The 20,179-nt window shown below is 37.7% G+C and overlaps 1 protein-coding gene across 9 annotated transcripts in view; it reads left to right on the top strand.

The window, feature by feature from the left end:
* LOC127842962 (coiled-coil domain-containing protein 186-like) overlaps nt 1-20,179 on the top strand; it is a 62,996-nt gene that overhangs the window by 26,528 nt on the left and 16,289 nt on the right. For 6 of the 9 annotated variants that reach the window (XM_052372763.1, XM_052372766.1, XM_052372761.1 and 3 more), the window contains exons 12-17: nt 2,213-2,287; nt 3,623-3,787; nt 5,681-5,893; nt 11,837-11,994; nt 12,815-12,884; nt 15,435-15,458. In XM_052372763.1, the coding sequence (XP_052228723.1) occupies nt 2,213-2,287; nt 3,623-3,787; nt 5,681-5,893; nt 11,837-11,994; nt 12,815-12,884; nt 15,435-15,458 (705 nt within the window). Of the gene's footprint in view, nt 1-2,212; nt 2,288-3,622; nt 3,788-5,680; nt 5,894-6,033; nt 6,079-11,836; nt 11,995-12,814; nt 12,885-15,434; nt 15,459-20,179 lie in introns of those variants that run through there. The other 3 variants (XM_052372768.1, XM_052372765.1, XM_052372769.1) reach the window with 2 other exon arrangements.

The following is a 20,179-nucleotide window of genomic DNA, read 5'->3' as shown; positions in this document are numbered from 1 at the left end:
AAAAGAACAAAATTAGCAACAAGGTTAGTAAAAGAACACAGTTAGCAACAAGGTAAGTAAAAGAACACACTTAGCAACAAGGTCAGTAAAACAACACATTTAGCAACAAGGCTAGTAAAAGAACACACTTAGCTACAAGGTTAGTAAAAGAACACACTTAGCTTCAAGGTTAGTAAAACAACACATTTAGCAACAAGGTTAGTAAAAGAACACACTAAGCTACAAGGCTAGTAAAAGAACACATTTAGCAACAAGGTTAGTAAAAGAACACACTTAGCAACAAGGTTATTTTTCAAGTTATTTCTTGAAACAGCAAACAGATTATCGTTTATTTTATATTTCCAATATAATTTATCATCAAACTTTATGTACTTGCGGTCTTTTGTATAAGTGATAAGCTAACGAAATGCAGATAAATAATTGCTATAAATATCATATAAAGTTTTGTAAAGAAAATATCCCTATGTTCCATGAAGGTGATAAATCATACAGGAGAGCTGCATATTAATAGTTGCAGTAAATCAAGTTTTGTAAATAAGATAGATGTATCCAAATGTTCTATTGAGAAAATAATTCTTACAAGAGAGTTGCAGATAATTACCATTATTAAAGTATTAAGTTTTTATACCCCCGAAGGAGGGCATATAGTGATCGCACTGTCCGTCCGCCCGTCTGTCCGTCACATCTTGCGTTTAGGTTTCGAAAAATGCTCATAACTTCTATGTCGCTTCAGATAGCAATTTCATATTTGGCATGCATGTGTATATGGACAAGGCCTTTTCATACGCACACAAATTTTGACCCCTGTGATCTTAACCTTGAACTTAGGGTCCGCGTTTAGGTTTCGAAATCTGCGTTTAGGTTTCGAAAAAAACTCTTCTATCAAGCGTGTATAGGGGGCATAAGTCATCCTATGGTGACAGCTCTTGTTTAAAGAAGATATCCCTGTGTTCAATGTGGGTGATAAAACTGATGGGAGAGTTACAAATATATATTCTTTCTTGGAAAATCGGGCTTAATGCATGTGCTTAAAGTTTTGTCCCAGAATTGCCTTGGCAATATGCACAGGCTATTTATGGATGATAGTTTTTGCTTTTATGGAATTTTTCATTTAAAGTAGGTCTCTTCTAAACAAAAATCCAGTGTAATAGGAAATGATCATCCCTGATAAACATGCAGAAAGCCCAGTTTCCCCAGAATGAGGATCATGCAATTTCAAGTTTTTATGACCCCGGTAGGGTGGCATATAGCAGTTGAACTGTCCGTCAGTCAGTATGTCAGTCTGTCCGTCCGTCCGAAAACTTTAATGGTCATAACTTTTTCAGTATTTAACATACCAACTTGATATTTGGCATGCATTTGCATTTCATGGAGCTGCACATTTTGAATGGTGATAGGTGAAGGTCAAGGTAATCCTTCAAGGTCAAATGTCAAATATATGGGGTCTGTCCGTCCGAAAACTTTAACATTGGCCATAACTTTTTCAATATTGAAGATAGCAACTTCATATTTGGCATGCATTTGCATCTCACAGAGCTGAACATTTTGAGTGGTGAAATGTGAAGGTCAAGGTCATTCTTCAAGGTCAATGTCAAAGGTTAAATTTAGCAATATTGAAGCAGAGGTGTCAAAATTCAGGATTATTCCTGAATTCAGGATTTATGCCCTTAAGCACCATTTTTGAAATTGATATAAATCAGATGATTGTTTTCTGTTTGTTTTTTTAAGATTATTGTCACACATTATTTTACTTTGATATATTGTTTACAAAGTTAATAATAGTTAACAAAGTTAAATGAATTATTAACCCTCATTTTGCTCTGGCCCCAATATGCTAGCCTTATTTTCAGGATTTTAGATTTTGGCCATTTGACGCCCCTGTGAAGATAGCAACTCGATATTTGGCATTCATGCATGTCTCATGGAGCTGCACATTTTGAGTGGTGAAAGGTCAAGGTCATCCTTCAAGGTCAAAGGTTAAGGTCAAAGGTCAAATTTTGCAATATTGAAGATAGCAACTTGATATTTGGCATGCATGCGTATCTCATGGAGCTGCACATTTTGAAAGGTAAAATGTCAAGGTCAAGGTCATCCTTCATGTCAAAGGCCAAATATATGGCTTCAAAGCGGTGCAGTAGGGGGCATTGTGTTTCACGAACACAGCTCTTGTTTTATCAGAAATATCCCTAACATGTCCATATGTTCCATGCAGGTGATGAATCTGACAGGAGAGTTGCAGGTACTGAAGATGGACAGTCAAGATGTGGACACCAGGCTCAAGGAACTGGTATGTGCTGTGGAAGATGATTGTTAGTTTGAGTCCTGTTCTTGGGAAAACAGGGCTTAATGCATGTTTGTAAATTGTTGTCCCTGATTAGCCTGTGCAGTCCACAAAGGCTAATCAGGGACGACACTTTTGGTTTGTATGTTTTTTTTTTGTTTAAAGGATGTCTCTTCTTAGCAAAAGTCCAGTTAAGGCAGAAAGTGTCATCCCTGATTAGCCTGTGCTTTCTTCAAACTGGGATGACACTTAACACACATGCATTTAGCCCTGATTGTTCAGAGACTTTGTTAGCTCACATGAGCTTGATGTGCTTCATGACCTATGTGAAAATAAATTAACAAACTCTTACAGAAAAGTGTTACTATGTATTTATTTAAGTTTGATAATGGACCAGATTAAATTACATTAACGGACGCAGTTATCCACTGTTACCATCACTACTGGTCAAAGGTTACAGTTCACTGTTGAGAATTAATAAAAACATTTTTGCCATAAGTGCATACCAATGGTTATAAGATTTAAATACTATTTATCATGTTCTATATTACATAAACATGCAAACTTGTTTTGTTGAACATGTAATTAACACATGTTTCGATCAAAAGTGCCATAGTACACAAAAATTTGACTATATTTGCCAATAGTTGTCCAGTTTTGTTCATTAATTTTGTTCACAAGAGTTACATTCAGAGACTCATGTTTGGTAAAAATAGGGGGAAGACGATTCCTTTTTAATTTGGGGAATGTGTTTGAATTCTTTAATCTGAAAAAGGGTTCTTATACATGTGTGTCCCAGATTAGCCTGTGCAGTCTGCTTAGTAACAGCGGGGACAACACTTTTTGCTTTCAGGAATTTTTCGTTCAAATGAAGTCCCTTCTAAACTAAAATCAGGTGTTGGCGCGGAATGTTTTGTCCCTAATTAGTGTGCGGACCGCACAGACTGATCAAGTACAACACATACAGCTTTGAGGAAATTCTTTGTAAAAATGAAGTCTGTGCTTTCAAACCCCAATCCAGTCTAGCTGGTAAGTGTCGTCCCTGATAAGCCTGTGTGCACTGCACAGCCTGATCTGGGACCACACTTTAAGCACATTTATTTTTCTTGAAATTCAGGAGAGGAAGCAACACAAGGAGGAGATTGTTATTTAATCTATTGATCTGAATCTTTAGAAAAACTGGCCATAATGCATGTCTGTGCAGTAAGCACAGGCTAATCTGGGAAGACATTTGACAAAAACTGTTTTTTCCTTTACAAGAGACTTCTTTCGACAAATCGGAAAAAGTTGTCCCTGATTAGCCTGTGCCGACACTTTACACACATGCCTTTATACCAACAGGAGGAGAATCTCTGCAAGGAGAGGAAGCAGCGAGAGGAGGAGGCTCAGAGTTTCACGTCAAGGCTTGCGGGAAAGACGCAGGCTGTCGAGGACCTCACACGGAAGTTGGAGGACGAGAGGGACGAAATGAAGACCCTGAAGAGGAAGCATGCCAACAATGTCAAGGTCAGTTGGTGGCTGTGTGTATCATAGCTCATCATTATGGACCTTGCACATTTGCCAATTGTTGCAAGCTGACCTATTAAGCCTTTTCCCACTTAGACCAGCCACAGCTCTGTGCTTGTAGATAACCATATAGTCCAGGTTTGCATTAACCCTTCCCACTTAGAAATTGGGACCAGACACAGTTCTGTGCTTGTAGATAACCATATATTCCAGGTTTGCATTAACCCTTCCCACTTAGAAATTGGGACCAGCCACAGTTCTGTGCTTGTAGATAACCATAGTCCAGGTTTGCATTAACCCTTTCCCACTTAGACATTGGGACCAGACACAGTTCTGTGCTTGTAGATAACCATATAGTCCAGGTTTGCATTAACCCTTCCCACTTAGAAATTGGGACCAGCCACAGCTCTGTGCTTGTAGATAACCATATAGTTCAGGTTTGCATTAAACCTTTCCCACTTAGAAAATGGGACCAGCCACAGTTGTGTGCTTGTAGATAACCATATAGTTCAGGTTTGCATTAAACCTTTCCCACTTAGAAATTGGGATCAGCCACAGCTCTGTGCTTGTAGATAACCATAGTCCAGGTTTGCATTAACTCTTCCCACTTAGACATTGGGACCAGCCACAGCTCTGTGCTTGTAGATAACCATATAGTTCAGGTTTGCATTAACCCTTCCCACTTAGACATTGGGACCAGCCACAGCTCTGTGCTTGTAGATAACCATATAGTCCAGGTTTGCATTAACCCTTCCCACTTAGACATTGGGACCAGCCACAGCTCTGTGCTTGTAGATAACCATATAGTCCAGGTTTGCATTAACCCTTCCCACTTAGACATTGGGACCAGCCACAGTTCTGTGCTTGTAGATAACCATATAGTCCAGGTTTGCATTAATTAACCCTTTACCACTTATATATATATATTTTGACTCATTTGTAGTCCCTTAGAAAGTTACATTAAAGTAAAGACCTTTCTTACAAGATTCAAGTTTTAAAGGCTTCATTTCCAACCCTAAGATACTGATGAGCAGCAAACAGCATAAAATATGAACAGACTGCGAGTTCTGTTCTGGTTTTATGCTGTTTGCACATAGACAATTTTCACTTTGCTTCTGAGTGGGAAAGGGTTAATGAGCTTCAATACATTGTTTTTCAGTTTTACATTCTGTGATAACAACTGTCTGTCTAAGTTAAATTATCTGTCCCCAAAATTGTGCAAAAGGTGTATCTCTCAATATTATAATGATTTCATATCTAACGATCAATCCCGTATTGATAAGATCTGGTTATTCTTAACACTTTACCCCTTATTTATTTATTTTTGCGCTTATGTAGTCCCTTAGAAAGTTCAATTTAATTAAAGACCTTTCTTACTTGATTAAAATGTTAAAGGCTTTATTACAACCCTTACATGAGCAGCAAACAACATAAAACCTGAATAGACTGCAAGTTACTCGCAGGCTGTTCTGGTTTTATGCTGATTACACATAGCCATTTTCACTTCTCTTCTTATGGGGGAAAGGGTTAAAATAAGGTTGAAATGGTGTCGTGGATATGATGTCAGCCTTGCGACGGACGGTCACAAGTTTGACACCAGAAGTGTTCTCAGGATTTTCAAAAGACAGAGGTTCTTCCTTGGATATGGTTTCAATCAAACATAACTACACAGGTGAAACTAACTGTCAAAACCTTAATTTGTTTGCCTCTCGCTGAAGGACCTGACTAGTGGGCTACAACAAATGTGCCAGAAGCTTGACAACTACTGTGTTAATTCAATTTTAATTAGTAAGCCCCCTAAAATCTACTTTATATACACTCATGTCTACTTTATTTAATAACATTGAGACAGCAACCATAACAATAAAGCAACTATATTAACTTTCACTGCAGGACCTGACACGTCAGCTACAACAGGTACGTCGGAAGCTTGACAACTACGAGGTGACCTCCAATGGCGACCGGGACACAGTCAGTCTGGGGTCGCGCACAAGCTCCAACGGGTCCCTTAATACTGTGGGCATTGCGGAGCAGACTCACGCCCACGTTGTTCAGCCCAGCCATGCACCCGCACCTGCAGCTCAGAGACATCCCAGTCCAGAGCAGGTATGTGTATGGAGTTTCCTATACAGTACCATATGAGTGAACTTTCAAAGTTTTGTTAGTTTAATGCGGTATATTTTGGCTTGAATACATCTGAATCTTAGGGCTTTTTGTGAATGTATCTTTGTTTTTTTCTTCACCAGGGCACTCTGGATCTGTGAAGATGGCGTAGTGTTGAGAATATTGGGAAATAAGTGTTTTTTTTGTTTTTTTTTTGCTTTCAAATACTTGAATATTGAGAATAAAAATGTTTTTACAACAGATTCATTTATAGAGCTGGATGGAAGATGAACTTGATGTTTTTCTTTTTATCCCCCGCCATAGGCGGAGGGATATTGTTTTGGCGTTGTCCGTCTGTCTTTCTGTCCGTCCATTCCGCACTTTTATGTCCTGAGCCATATCTTGGAAGTGCTCTGGCGGATTTCATTGAAACTTTGTGTGAGTATATATATGGATAAGAGGATGATGCCACCAAATGGCATTGTACACCATCTGTTAATAACGGAGTTATGGCCCTTTGTATCTTAAAAAAATGCTTCTTTAGTGTCAAATATAACACTTTTGTGTCCAAAGGCACATTGGCGGGGGATATCAATTCAACGAATTTGCTTGTTTTTTTTTTACATTCAGTTGGGAAATTTAGACAATATTTTTTTAATTTGCAAAATTATAAACTTTTACTGAACAGACTTCCATGTGACTGATGACAAACCATATGACAGAATTTGTCAATTTGTGTTAGTTAACAATTGGCTAGGGTGCCCATAATTATTTGCTTGAAGTGCCTTAGACAATCAATGTTTAAACCTTTCTTAATAAAATCAAGTTTTAAAAGCTCGGTTTCCTATTGAATCCGGATATTGCCATCTTTAATCTCGCCCTTCTTTCATCAAGGGCAACACACGAAGCGATACACAATATTTTGCGCGATACGCAATATTTTGCGTGGTACACAAAGCGATGCACGATAATGTACCACGAAATATTGCCCTTGTGTAGGTAGCCCAAAAGGCGATATATTGTGGTAAATATAGCGTGTCGCTTTGTGTATCGTGCAAGATATCCTGTTTCGCTTTGTGTATTGCACAAAATATTGTGTTTTGCTTTGAGTATCGCGCAAAATATTGCGTCTTGCGTTCAAAGGGCGACACACGAAAATCTCAGCGACACACGATATTTTGTGCGACACACGAAGCGATACTGGATATTTTATTATTCAAATATCGCCCATATTATCTGAATCTCGTGTATTGCGATATTTACCACGATATTTGTGGTATATTCTTGCGCATCGCTTCATGTATCGTGCAAAATATCATGTGTCGCTTCGTGTGTCACGCAAAATAACGTTTATCTCTTCATGTGTAGCCCTTGATGAAAGAAGGGCGAGATTATAGATGGCACTTTCCGGATTCTGCAGTTTTCTAACCTAAAATACCGATGAGCATCAAACAGCATACAACCTAAACACAACCCATGCGAAACCTGGGACATTTTTTATAAAATTTGCTTAGGTCCGGTATTATTCCTGAAACTGTCAGTTCGACAAAAAAATTAAATATATTAATCTTAGTTTTGATTCAAAATGAAAAACAAACTATAAATATATATATAAAAAAACAGACTGGTTTATGTTTATTTTACTTCGATAGATTGTTTAACTTAAAAAGAAAACGTATTTTACCAACCAATTGAACTTGCTATCTTAACTGATGATCCACCTAACAAACTCCAAGTGCGATTCTTAGAACAAGTAAAATATTGCACCTTGTTATGTAACATAGACAACAAAACAAGTTGTTAATTGGTTGAATTGAATTTGACTGGTTTCAATCCTAGTGCTTATCGTTAAATGGGCCATCAATCAGATTTACGAAAAAAGGAAAGGTCTTAAACACCATATTTTTTTTACAATTATTAGTTTATATTGATTAAAATATCATGGCTGGTATATTACATTACAGTGAAAACTCTCTTTACGACCACCTCGGTATTCCGACCAACTCGCTAAGTCGACCACCATTTTTCAGTCCCGATTTGTTCCTTCTATATTTCAATGGTCGTTACACTCACTAATCCGACCAACCCGCTAATCCGCTATTACGACCACTTTAATCAGTACCAATTATCGATATTGTTCTTAATTGACACCCGCCAAACGACCAGTAATTTTCACACCTTACTTGATCTGATGTTGTGGTACTATCGGGCTTGTGTACGAAGCCATTCTGACCCAATAAACCACAATTAACGACAACGGTTTTTGGCATCGATTTGCGACACAGGTGTTAGATTTTCGGCACTTGTTATAATTTTAACCATTGATTGACAATTAGCTATTATTATTATTGAGTCTTTGATGGGTAAATTGGTAGTTGTTTGGTACACACTTTAAAGATTTATTACGGCGAATAATTTAACAGTTAGGATATTTGAGTAACACGGTTTTGTTCGTGATGGATATAAAAACCGACTTTTATACCATATCGTTATTCAAAATGGATAAGCGAAAACGGAAAGAGTTGTGTTTAAAAGAAAAGATTGATTTTATCGACGCAAGTGATGGGAAATCTCAACGACGATTTATTCGGCATTGGAAAGACTCGGGTTCAAGCTATTCTAAAAAGAAAATCTCGACTTTTATTCGACTAAATGCTAAGCAGACGACAATTGACTCATTCGTTAAGTAAACATCAAGGATCTTGATGAAAAGTACATATACATGTTTTTACACTTCTTTAATGAACAACTTGAAATACTATCTTTGTACAATGTATAAATACAATGTATAAACGGATGACTGTTAAATTTTATGCAAACAGATAAAAGTTCAGTGAATATTTACGTTGTTGTAATTATATGTCCATCAAATTCATGAAAACTCAGAATTAAGACCACCTCGCTATTAAGACCACTTTTGAAAAGTCCCACAAGTGGTCTTAATAGCGAGTTTTCACTGTACTTGAAAAAAGTTAATATTTTCAGTATATTCGGTAATCAAATTTTGTGATGTGAAATTAAAAGTACATCGCAAAAATAGGTGACATAACGATATACCCACTATAAATAACGCAAGTAAATTGATCATTTTGTATATAAAATATATACAATTCACTATGCATGCACAATTTGCATTCCTGGGTTTACCACGTGACGATGATGATCAATCTTCTTGGGTTATTTATAATTAACTGGTAGTTACCTGGTACACATACACAGTAAAATTTTATCACCAAATATACTAATTAGTTTAAATACAGTCTTAAGACTGCTCCTCAACCAACATCATCAGCATGGATTCCGCCGTCTTAGAATGTTTCGGCCCTTTACTTCCATGAACATTCTGATAGCGGTGGGCCCACAGTGGTGATCAGTCACTGTGTGTTGGTTGATTGCCTCCAGCTCTTCTCCTCTCGCCTCAGCCACAGCCAGCTTGATGCCCGTTTGGCTGCTTGGCTCAGTCTCTGGATAGCCACTCGTCTCTCCCTGCCAGTTGTTCCTAATGCTGTCATCAATCTGTGCACGGACTGGGAACAGAATCCTCTAATGCCAACTTCCACGGGAAATAGCCAAGTTCGCCAGCCTTGTTGCTTGCACAGATCCATCAGTTCTGTGTACTTGGCCTTCTTCCGCTCGTAGGCCTCTTCACATCTCGCTCCCATGGTACTGTCAGCTCTATGGTGACGAGCTTCTTTCCTGTCTCTGACAACAGTACAATATCTGGTCGTAGGGTCGTCTGAACCACGTTTGGGAAAACAAGCCTTCTATCAAGGTCAACTTCCATCTTCCAGTCTCTAGAGCCATCAAGAATTGATGCTTTTGTTGGTTTCTGTGTCTTCACGGTCTCACCCGATTTGACAAAAGCGATGTGCCCATGGCGGGGGTGATTACCATGTTCCTTCTTCCTTTCCTTCTCTAGCCAGTCAGCCAACTCTCTGAGGACCAAGTCGTGCCTCCATCTATATCTTCCCTGTGTCAGTGCTGTACTACAAGATGACAGAACATGCTCTAGGGTGCCTACTCTGTCACACAGGCTGCATTTTGGCTCTGCTGTGAGTCCCCATCGGCACAAGTTCGCTGGAGATGGTAGTAGGTCATAGACAGACCTGAGGAGAAAGGAAAAATATGAAAACTTAACAACTTTTTCAAGTAATGTAATATACCAGTCGTGATATTTTAATCAATATAAACTAATAATGGTAAAAAAAAAGGTATTTTAGAACTTTTCTTTTTTTGTGAAATTGATGACCCCTTAAATCGAAGCTGCTGCAAACAGTTAACAGGAAACTGTAAACCCTTGGTATTTAGCTCACCTGATTGCTCAGGTGAGCTTTTGTGACCAGTCTATGTCCGTCGTCTGTCCGTCCATCCACATTCGTTTGTAAACACTCTAGAGGCCACATTTATTGTCTGATCTTCATGAAACTCGGTCAGAAGCTTTGTCCCAATAAAATCTAGGTCGAGTTTGAAACTGGGTCGTGCTGGGTCAAAAAGTAGGTCACTAGGTCGAAAAACAAACAAACTTGTAAACACTGTAGAAGTCACATTTCATGCCCAATCTTCATGTAACTTTGTCAAAATGTTTGTCTTAATGATATGTTGGTTGAGTTCAAAAGTGGTTCCGGTCCGTTGAAAAACATGGCTGCCAGTGGGCGGGGCAGTTTTTTTTTATTTGGCTATAGAGAAACCTTGTAAACACACTAGAAGTCACAATTTTTGCCCAATCACCATGAAAGTTAGTCAAAACATTGGTTTTATTGATATCTCGGACGAGTTCGAAAATGGTCCAGATCGGTGAAAAACATGGCCGCCAGTGGGCGGGGCATTTTTCTCTATATGTATAAAGTGAAAACATGTGAACACTCTAGAAGTCACATTGTTGGCCCAATTTTCATGAAATTTGGTCAGAACATTTGTTTCCTTGATATGAGAGTTGAGTTCAAAAATGGTTCTGGTCAGTTGAATAACATGGCTGCCGGGGTGGAGTTTTCTTATATTTATACATAGTAAAAGTAAAAAAAGCTTGTGAACACTCTAGAAGTCACATTTGTTGCCCAATCATCATGAAACTTGGTGAAAAGATTGGTTTTATATATATCACATAATTAATGCCATAATTATTGCCCTTAGATTGTCCAAATTTTCATTTTATTATACAAAATCCTTGTAAACACTCTAGAGGTCACAATTTTGTTTCAGATTTTATGAATCTTGGTCATAATATTTATTTTTGTAAGCAAAGTTTGATGTTTGTTAAAGGGGGTCAACTCAAAATATAGGTCACAAAAACACTCCATGTGCCAGAGTTTTGGTTCAATAATGATGAAACTTGACCAGGATGTTTGTCTGGACAATATCTAGGATAAGTTTGACGTTTGGTAAAGATTGAATTAACCGACTCCTCTCAGGTGAGCAAACGAGGGCCATCTTGGCCCTCTTGTTTATGGTAACAAAAGTGCTAGTTCCTATGGAAACAGACTGGGGTCTTATTAATTATGGTTATACATGTAATTGGTCCTGGTTTCTATGATAACAGGAGTCTTGGTTTGTTGGTTTATTTGATAATAGGAGTGGTGGTGTCTATGATTACCAGAGACTTGATTTCTGTTTCTATGGTTATCAAAGTATTGGTTTAATTAGAACTGGAGTCTTGGATTCTATCATGTCAACAAGTCTTGGTTTCTATGATAACAGGAGTTTAGGGTTTCATGGTAAAGAAACTCTTGATTTCTATGGTAACTGGAGTCTTGGTTTTTATGGTAACATGAGGCTTGGCTTCTGTTACTATGGTTACATAAGTATTGGTTTCTATTGTAACAAAACTCTTGTTTTGTATGGTAACATGAGTAATGGTTTCTTTGTTAAGAGGAGTTTAGGTCTCTGTTTCCATTATTACAGGAGACTTGGTTTCTATGATAACAGGAGTATTGGTTTCCATGGTTTTAGGAGTACCGGGTGATCACGGAGCAGGTTGAGGTGGACAAGCAGACACTGATAGAGCGCATCGTGAAGCTGCAGGGCGGGATGGCGAGGAAGAACGAGAAGATTGAGTTCATGGAGGACCACATCAGTCAGCTGATTGATGAGATACAGAAGAAAAACAAGTAGGGGATGGTTAGAGCTGAGTTATGGGAACACTCGGCTTAATGCATGTGCATAATGTATTTTTGCCAGAATAGCCTGTGCAGTTTTCACAGACTTATCTTGCATGATACTTTCCGCTTTCATTGTATTTTGGGGTTTAAAGGAAGTCTCTCCTTTGCGAAAATCGGGCCCCGTGTTCACAAAACATTTTTTGCAATCGAAAATCGATTTTGCTTGTCATTGAAAATGGATTTCCATTGTAGTTGATAGGCAAAAATAAAAATCGATGTCAGTTAAAATCAATTTTTGATTGCAAATAATTTTGTGAACACGGGGCCTGGTTTAAAGGAAAGTGTCATTCCTAAATGAAGCTGTTTTTCATTAAAAATTATTTATGTTACAATGTTTAATCTTATTGATTGTTAACAACTGAATATATTGCACAAGGAGTAGAGCTTTACATTGAATGAGCCTCTTTCAGGGAAAACTGGATATGTGTAATGGGGCGTCCCAGATTAGCCTGTGCAGCAGGCACAGGCTGATCAGGGAGAAGATTTTCCTCTTTTATGGAATTTTCATTTAAAGCAGGTCTCTTCTAAACCAAAATCCAGTGTAGACGGAAAGTAATGCCCCTGATTAGCCTGTGCAGAGTTCACAGGCTAATCCGGGACACTTAAAGCACATGCATTAAGCCCAGTTTTCTCAGAGTGGGGCTCAACTATTTGTGCTGCAATGTTTCCTCTTATTGGTTGATGACAACAGCAACTGAACAAATTGCACAGGACTTAGAGCTAAACGTCAAATTTGACCATAGAAACAATAAATTTGTCGTTATTTCAGAATTTTGCAGAGCTACATTCTCAAAGAAGAGTCAGGCACCATGACCTCTGACTTCAGGGACAGAACCAAGGTAACGTTGATTAGATTTTTGACGTTTCCATGGTTACCAATTACAATTTGTGTATTTTTTGTACTTATGTTGCAATGGCTGTCAGCACTAGCTTAAGTATTTGTGTTATGACAGCCAGTTTTTAGCCAGATCCTGGGCTAGGTTGCTTAAAACTTAATGGCTAGTTAAGGCTACAGCCTATTGAGTTAAGACGCAAATAAAAGAAGTTAAAAAATGATATTAAAAACATTATCAAATTATTATTGCCAACAATTAAACAATATTTTTGAGGGTTTACAGCAATTAAGGCACATAACTAACTTGAACCCTGTTAGCTTAACTGGGTTGTCTAGTTACGAGCAAACAGGTCCAGATATTCCCACTGTAACTGATAATAGCTTGAATGTCTTTTTTGATTGCCATAGCAACCATAAATCGTTTTTGTTGCTTGTAGAACATGTGGCAGTGTGGTACACTAACATGAACTTAATTTTAGCTTCACAGTCTAATCATTGCTTTTGTTGTATTTATTAATAATCACTCAAATTTATGTTGTTGAGCTTAACAATCATAATATCATTGATATCATGACTGTTGTCTATCATTGATATCATGACTGTTGTCTATCATTGATATCATGACTGTTGTCTATCATTGATATCATGACTGTTGTCTATGATATTTCTGTATACAAGCCATGCTCTTGAAAAATGGGGCTCAACACATGTGGGTAAAATGTCTCCCCAGAGAAGCCTGTTCAGTTTTGTCAGGCAGGACTACACTTTCCGGCTTTATGTTTTTTTTAGCTCGGCGTTTTTGGAGAAAACCCGAGGTTTTGTCATAGCCAGCTCGTCGTCTGCCGTCTGACGTCCGACCTCCATGTCGTGCTAAAACCTTAACATTGGCTCTAAAATCAAAGTGCTTCCACCTACAACTTTGAAACTTCATATGTAGATGCACCTTGATGAGTTCTACACACCACACCCATTTTGGGGTCACTAGGTCAAAGGTCAAGGTTGCTGTGACCTTAAAAAAAAATAAAAAATATAAAAATTCTGACAAGCTGTCATTATTCAAAACTGCACCCGTAGCCGAGCATGGCACCCGTTATGCGGTGCTCTTGTTTATTTAACCTTTTACCACTTAGATATGTATTTTCACGTATTTGTAGTGCCTTAGAAAGTTATATTTAATTTAATACCTTTCTTTCTAGATTCAAGTTTTTAAGGCTTCATTTCCAACCCTAAGATACTGATGAGCAGCAAACAGTATAACACCTGAATATACTGCGAGTTACTTGCAGGCTGTTCTGGTTTGATGCTGTTTGCACATAGCCGTTTCCACTTTGGTTCTGAGTGGGAAAGGGTTAAAGGGAGTCTTTTCTTAGGGAAAATCCAGTTTAGGTTGAAAGTGTCGTCCTTAATTACCCTATGCAGACTGCACAGGCTAATCTAGGAGGACACTTGGCGCACATGAATTAAGCCTGTTTTCCCAGAGTTTGCATTTCTAGTTGATTCTGTATAAATATCAATGATTAAATTCTCACAACTATTAATTGCATATTTTGTGTTTGTAAATGAAGTAAATAAGTAGACATTTTTGTAGACAAATGTCAATGTAGCTTGCTATGAATTGCAATTGAGCTTTTCACAAGATTGCATGCTTTCAAAGCTGTTTGTATAAGTGCTTTATCAACATTTTCGTTGTCACAGTTGTCATAATTAAATGATTTTCAATGAAACTCATTGATTCAACATATTTAAAAAGAAAATCACTTTTTATAGACTTCAAAACTGTGGTTGAAAATAATATAAGTAAACCTTCTATACCTTTGCCAATCCTCTCGCAGTTACATAAAAATAGCAGTTTCACAACAATATAGTTTTCAGAGTTTTCATTTTTAAACGATTGTAGCTGTAATTCATTTGAGCCGTGTGCTAAGAAAACTGGGCATAATTCATGTGCGTAAAGTGTCGTCCCAGATTAGCCTGTGCAGTCCGCATAGGCTAATCAGGGCTGACACTTTCCGCCTAAACTAGATTTTCGGTAAAAAGGGACTTACTTTAAACGAAAAATACCATTAAAGCGGAAAGTGTCGTCCCTGATTAGCCTGTGCGGACTGCACAGGCTAATCTGGGACGACACTTTACGCACATGCATTATGCCCAATTTTCTCAGAACACGACACATTTATTCAAATCATTCAAATCAAATTTCAAAAAAAGTATTTTGTTATGAACTTTTAAACTGTGATGCACAATAATATAAATTTACCTTCTTCACCTCTAGAAACCACTTAAAACTGCATAAAAATCCCAATCTTTATATGATTAGCGCTCTGATAAAACTGGGCTTTACAGGTATGCATGTGTGGAAAGTGTTGTCTTAATAAAAATAAAGTCTAAGCAGAAATTTTCGTCCCTGAGTAGCCTGTCGGGACTGCACAGGCTAATCAGGGACATCACTTTATTCATTTGAACAATTCCCTGTTTTCAAAGAGCATTGCTTTAAAAAAAATTGACATCCACAAGGTTTGTTATTTTCTGATGGTTTTCCTGTTGTTTTCTGCAGCATTCCATCATGAATTCCTCACAGGTAAACCCACCCTCTCTGCATCCCTCTGTGATGTTTCTGTCTCCATTTGTGTGGCTGGGCAGGTTTCATGACTACTATAGTGCTACAAACAACTTAAACATTATTTATTTTTAACCTATTTATACTATCTCAACTGCATAGAAAGCCTAAGACTTATTTGAAACGCTCTCGAGTCTGTTTCCGGGGTCTAGAACCAGTACTTTGTGTCTATGGGGGAGATATAAAGAGCACTCCCACATTGGGAATCGAACCTGGATCGAACCTGAGACCTCCCACTTGCTAGGCGGACACCATATCCTCTACTCTAGGCGATCTGTTTTAACTTTTGCTAAGGTCATGAATTCCTCACAGGTAAACCCACCCTCTCTGCATCCCTCTGTGATGTTTCTGTCTCCATTTGTGTGGCTGGGCAGGTTTCATGACTACTATAGTGCTACAAACAACTTAAACATTATTTATTTTTAACCTATTTATACTATCTCAACTGCATAGAAAGCCTAAGACTTATTTGAAACGCTCTCGAGTCTGTTTCCGGGGTCTAGAACCAGTACTTTGTGTCTATGGGGGAGATATAAAGAGCACTCCCACATTGGGAATCGAACCTGGATCGAACCTGAGACCTCCCACTTGCTAGGCGGACACCATATCCTCTACTCTAGGCGATCTGTTTTAACTTTTGCTAAGGTCATAATGGACAAATATGAACTAAGCTACCTGTTTAGAAAATGGGCCTTATGCCAAATGCCACCAGGTTAGCTTCAGACAAGCCAGTGTATTTGTGCATTCTGGTCATGAGCTACCCTAGCTGTCCCCTATCAAGTCAAGCAAGATTTTGTAGTCTCATTAGGGGACAGGGTAGCTCAAGACATGTTCCCCTGGCCGCATATGGCATAAGACTTATTTCACAAGAAAGGGCTGAAATTGTGATTGCATAGTTGAATTATAAATTTAATGGAACTTGTACTTCACCATGAGTATTTGCAAAAATGTTTGAGTGAGTCTTGACAATTTTCAACTTGATAGGAAAAAGACTGGTCATTTATGTGCCTTTGTTAGCATATTATTATGATTGCCAAAAAGGCTTTCATGTACAAGGGTCAAACAGTAAGCTATTGTCTGTAATAGCTATATGTTAGGCAGAGGGCATTAGCGTATAAATCAGTTTTCAATAATTTATTAAATGATGTTTATTTTTTTCAAACTATAAAGCGGTTATATGCTTTGAATAAGGCTGTTAAATCTCCTGTGATAACAATTTGCACCATTTAAGACCAATTAATTTTATGTTGTAGCAGTTAGGTATTCATGAAACCTGCTTGTCTGTGATCTTGTTGTTACGGCATAGTCTGGGTTTGTATTCACCTAACAATTCTTAGACTTGAGTATAAGAATAAGGATTATAATTAAAATTAGAATATTCAAATACCGCTTTAATTATCAGTAAAACTTGGCATTAACTACCCCTATTTACATCATATTTCATGAAGAATGTTTTGTTTATTACCACTGGTAGACTGTATATTGCCCTATTGGTGCAAAAAGGTACCATGTGCTATTTATTTTTATTGTCACATGGTGCCTTTTTGCACCAATTGGGCAATATATTCAAATACTGAGCATATGTTTCTTGGTTCTAAGTCTATTCTTTATTCTTGCGTCTAACAATTGGTTGGTGAATACGGGTCCTGGCAGGTTATATTTCATGTATTAAAAACAGTTTCTATTTTGTGCATGGACAGGTCTGTTTTTTGAAAGATCTACTGTGAGTTTGACCATAGGTAGGGTCTTTTGAAGGTATTTACGAATATCATATTAAAATCATTCATTACACATGTACATTTTAACCCAAAAAAAACTTAAAAGGTTAGATATCTGCGATTCTTTGATGATACATATTTGCAATGAAGATGCACACAATCCCACTAACATCATTTCGTTAAGTTGAAGATTTAAGGGCAGCTTCTGGATAATAGGATGTACATGTATGTTGTCTTTGATTGTTTTCTCATATAGCTTGATTTTTGTTTGTGAACATGTTTATAATTTATATGACTTGTCTGTGACATTACCAATATTTATCAAATACATATTCTATGTATCATAGTAGGATTGTAGTGTAGAGGTAACGTAGCTTACTTGACTTTGGTTGGGTTGCTTAAAACATACATGATTATTACATGATCAGCTCTCTACAATCGTACAGTTATTGAGCATCTAGATTTTTAGCGAGGCTGTTTTCGGAGAAAACTCGAGCTATTGTCATAGCCAGCTCGTCCGCCGTCCGACATAGGCGTCGTGCTAAAACCTTAACATTGGCTCTAAAATCAAAGTGCTTCCACCTACAACTTTGGAACTTCATATGTAGATGCACCTTAATGAGTTCTACACGCCACACCCATTTTTGGGTCACTAGGTCAAAGGTCAAGGTCACTGACCTCTAATATCAAACTTTAACATAGGCTTTAAAATCAAAGTGCTTCCACCTACAACTTTGAAACTTCATATGTAGTTGCATCTTGATGAGTTCTACATGCCACACCCATTTTTGGGTCACTAGGTCAAAGGTCAAGGTCACTGTGACCTCTAATATAAAACTTTAACAAAAACCTTAACATTGCCTCTAAAATCAATGTGCTTCTACCTACAACTTTGAAACTTCATATGTAGATGCACCTTGATGAGTTCTACACGCCACACCCATTTTGGGTCACTAGGTCAAAGGTCAAGGTCACTGTGACCTCTAAAAAAAAACAACATCCTGACAAGCTTTCGCAGCCGAGCGTGGCACGCGTTATGCGTTGCTCTTGTTATAAACTTTTTTTAAACTTGTAATTCCTTAGTTTTTAAAAGTTTCAAAATTAGCTGTCTATTTTAGGGTTGCATGAAATGTATATACTGCAATGTGTATTTTACCATTTGCAAATATTTGTTTTAACACAATATGATGTTTCACCATGATTTATTATGCCCCCTTTCGAAGAAAAGGGGGCATATAGTGATTGGACTTTCCGTCTGTCTGTCCGTCTGTCTGTTTGTCCGTCTTTCCGTCACACTTTGCGTTTAGGTTTCGAAAAATGCTCATAACTTCTATGTCCCTTGAGATATAACCTTCATATTTGGTATGCATGTGTATATGGACAAGGTCTTTCCATACGCACAAACATTTTGATCCCTGTGACCTTGACCTTGAAGTTAGGGTCCGCGTTTAGGTTTGAAATCTGCGTTTAGGTTTTGAAAAATGCTCATAACTTCTATGTCCCTTGAGATATAACCGTCATATTTGGTATGCATGTGTATACGGACAAGGTCTTTCCATACGCACACAAATTTTGACCCCTGTGACCTTGACCTTGAACTTAGGATCCGCGTTTAGGTTTCAAAATCTGCGTTTAGGTTTCGAAAAAAGCTCATATATTAACTTCTATCAAGCGTTTATAGGGGGCATAAGTCATCCTATGGTGACAGCTCTTATTTTTCACATGTTATTAGCCAGAGTGAGTTTTATATATTGTATTAATATTTTAAAAATTTAAATTCAAAGTTTTGTTTTGTGTGAATATAAAATCTAGGGATGTCAATGCATTCGAAAATTTGTATCGGGATTTCTGTGTGAATTTTGATAACTGTCCAGATAGGTTAGCACAAGTGGTTGAAATATGGAGTCAAGGTTGCTAAATTATAGTTCACTTCTTAATGTATCATACTTTGTCATTTGCTAATAGTTTGGATTTGTAACAGTTCATAAAATTGTTTCTTATGATCACCTGCTCAATTTTTTTCTTTATAATATGTGTATATTCAACTTGCAAATATTTAAAAGGCATAAGGATTTTGCTAACTCAAAGTTGTCCTTTGTTTGAACATCAAAAATTGACATTTATTGAAATAGCCATTTATTGAAATAGCTATTTTGGAGAGAACTAGCTAGTATCAAGTGTTTGCATGATTTATTGTTACACATTATTATACCCCACAAACGAAGTTTAGGGGGGTATATAGGAGTGAACTTGTCGGTCGGTTGGTAGGTCTGTCTGTCGGTCCGTATTAAGTGTACGCCCTCTAATTCAAGTAGTTTTGATCCGAGCTTCACCAAACTTGGTCAAAAGTTGTATCTAGATGATGTCTAGGCCAAGTTTGAACATGGGTCATGGGAGGTCAAAAACTAGGTCACGGGGTCACTTAGTGCGTTTTAAACATTGAGCATGTTATCCACTCTATATTTCAAGTAGTTTTCATCCAATATCTTCACCAAACTTGGTCAGAAGTTTTATCTAGATGATCTCTACGCCAAGTTTGATTATTGGCCTTGCCGGGCCAAAAACTAGGTCACGGGGTCGCTTGGTGTGGTTTTTAACATTCAGCATGGTGTTTGCTCTCTAATTAAAGTAGTTTTCATCAGATCTTCACCAAACTTGGTCAGAAGTTTTATCTAGATGATCTTAAGGCCAAGTTCGAACATGGGTCATGCCAGATCAAAAACTAGGTCAGGGGATCACGTAGTACATTTTACATATTGAGCATGGTGTCCGCTCTCTAATTCAAGTAGTTTTCATCCGATCTTCACCACACATGGTCAAAAATTGTATCTAGATGAAATGTAGGTCAAGTCCCAACATGGGCCATGCCGGGTCAAAAACAAGGTCAAGGGGTTACTTAGTGCATTTTAATTTTGTTTTACAATCTGTCAATATTATATGGCACATATTATTCTAATTAAGTAC

Source organism: Dreissena polymorpha, chromosome 8, assembly GCF_020536995.1.
Source record: "Dreissena polymorpha isolate Duluth1 chromosome 8, UMN_Dpol_1.0, whole genome shotgun sequence".
Taxonomy (NCBI): Eukaryota; Metazoa; Mollusca; class Bivalvia; order Myida; family Dreissenidae; genus Dreissena; species Dreissena polymorpha.
This window is presented reverse-complemented; position numbering and strand designations above follow the sequence as displayed.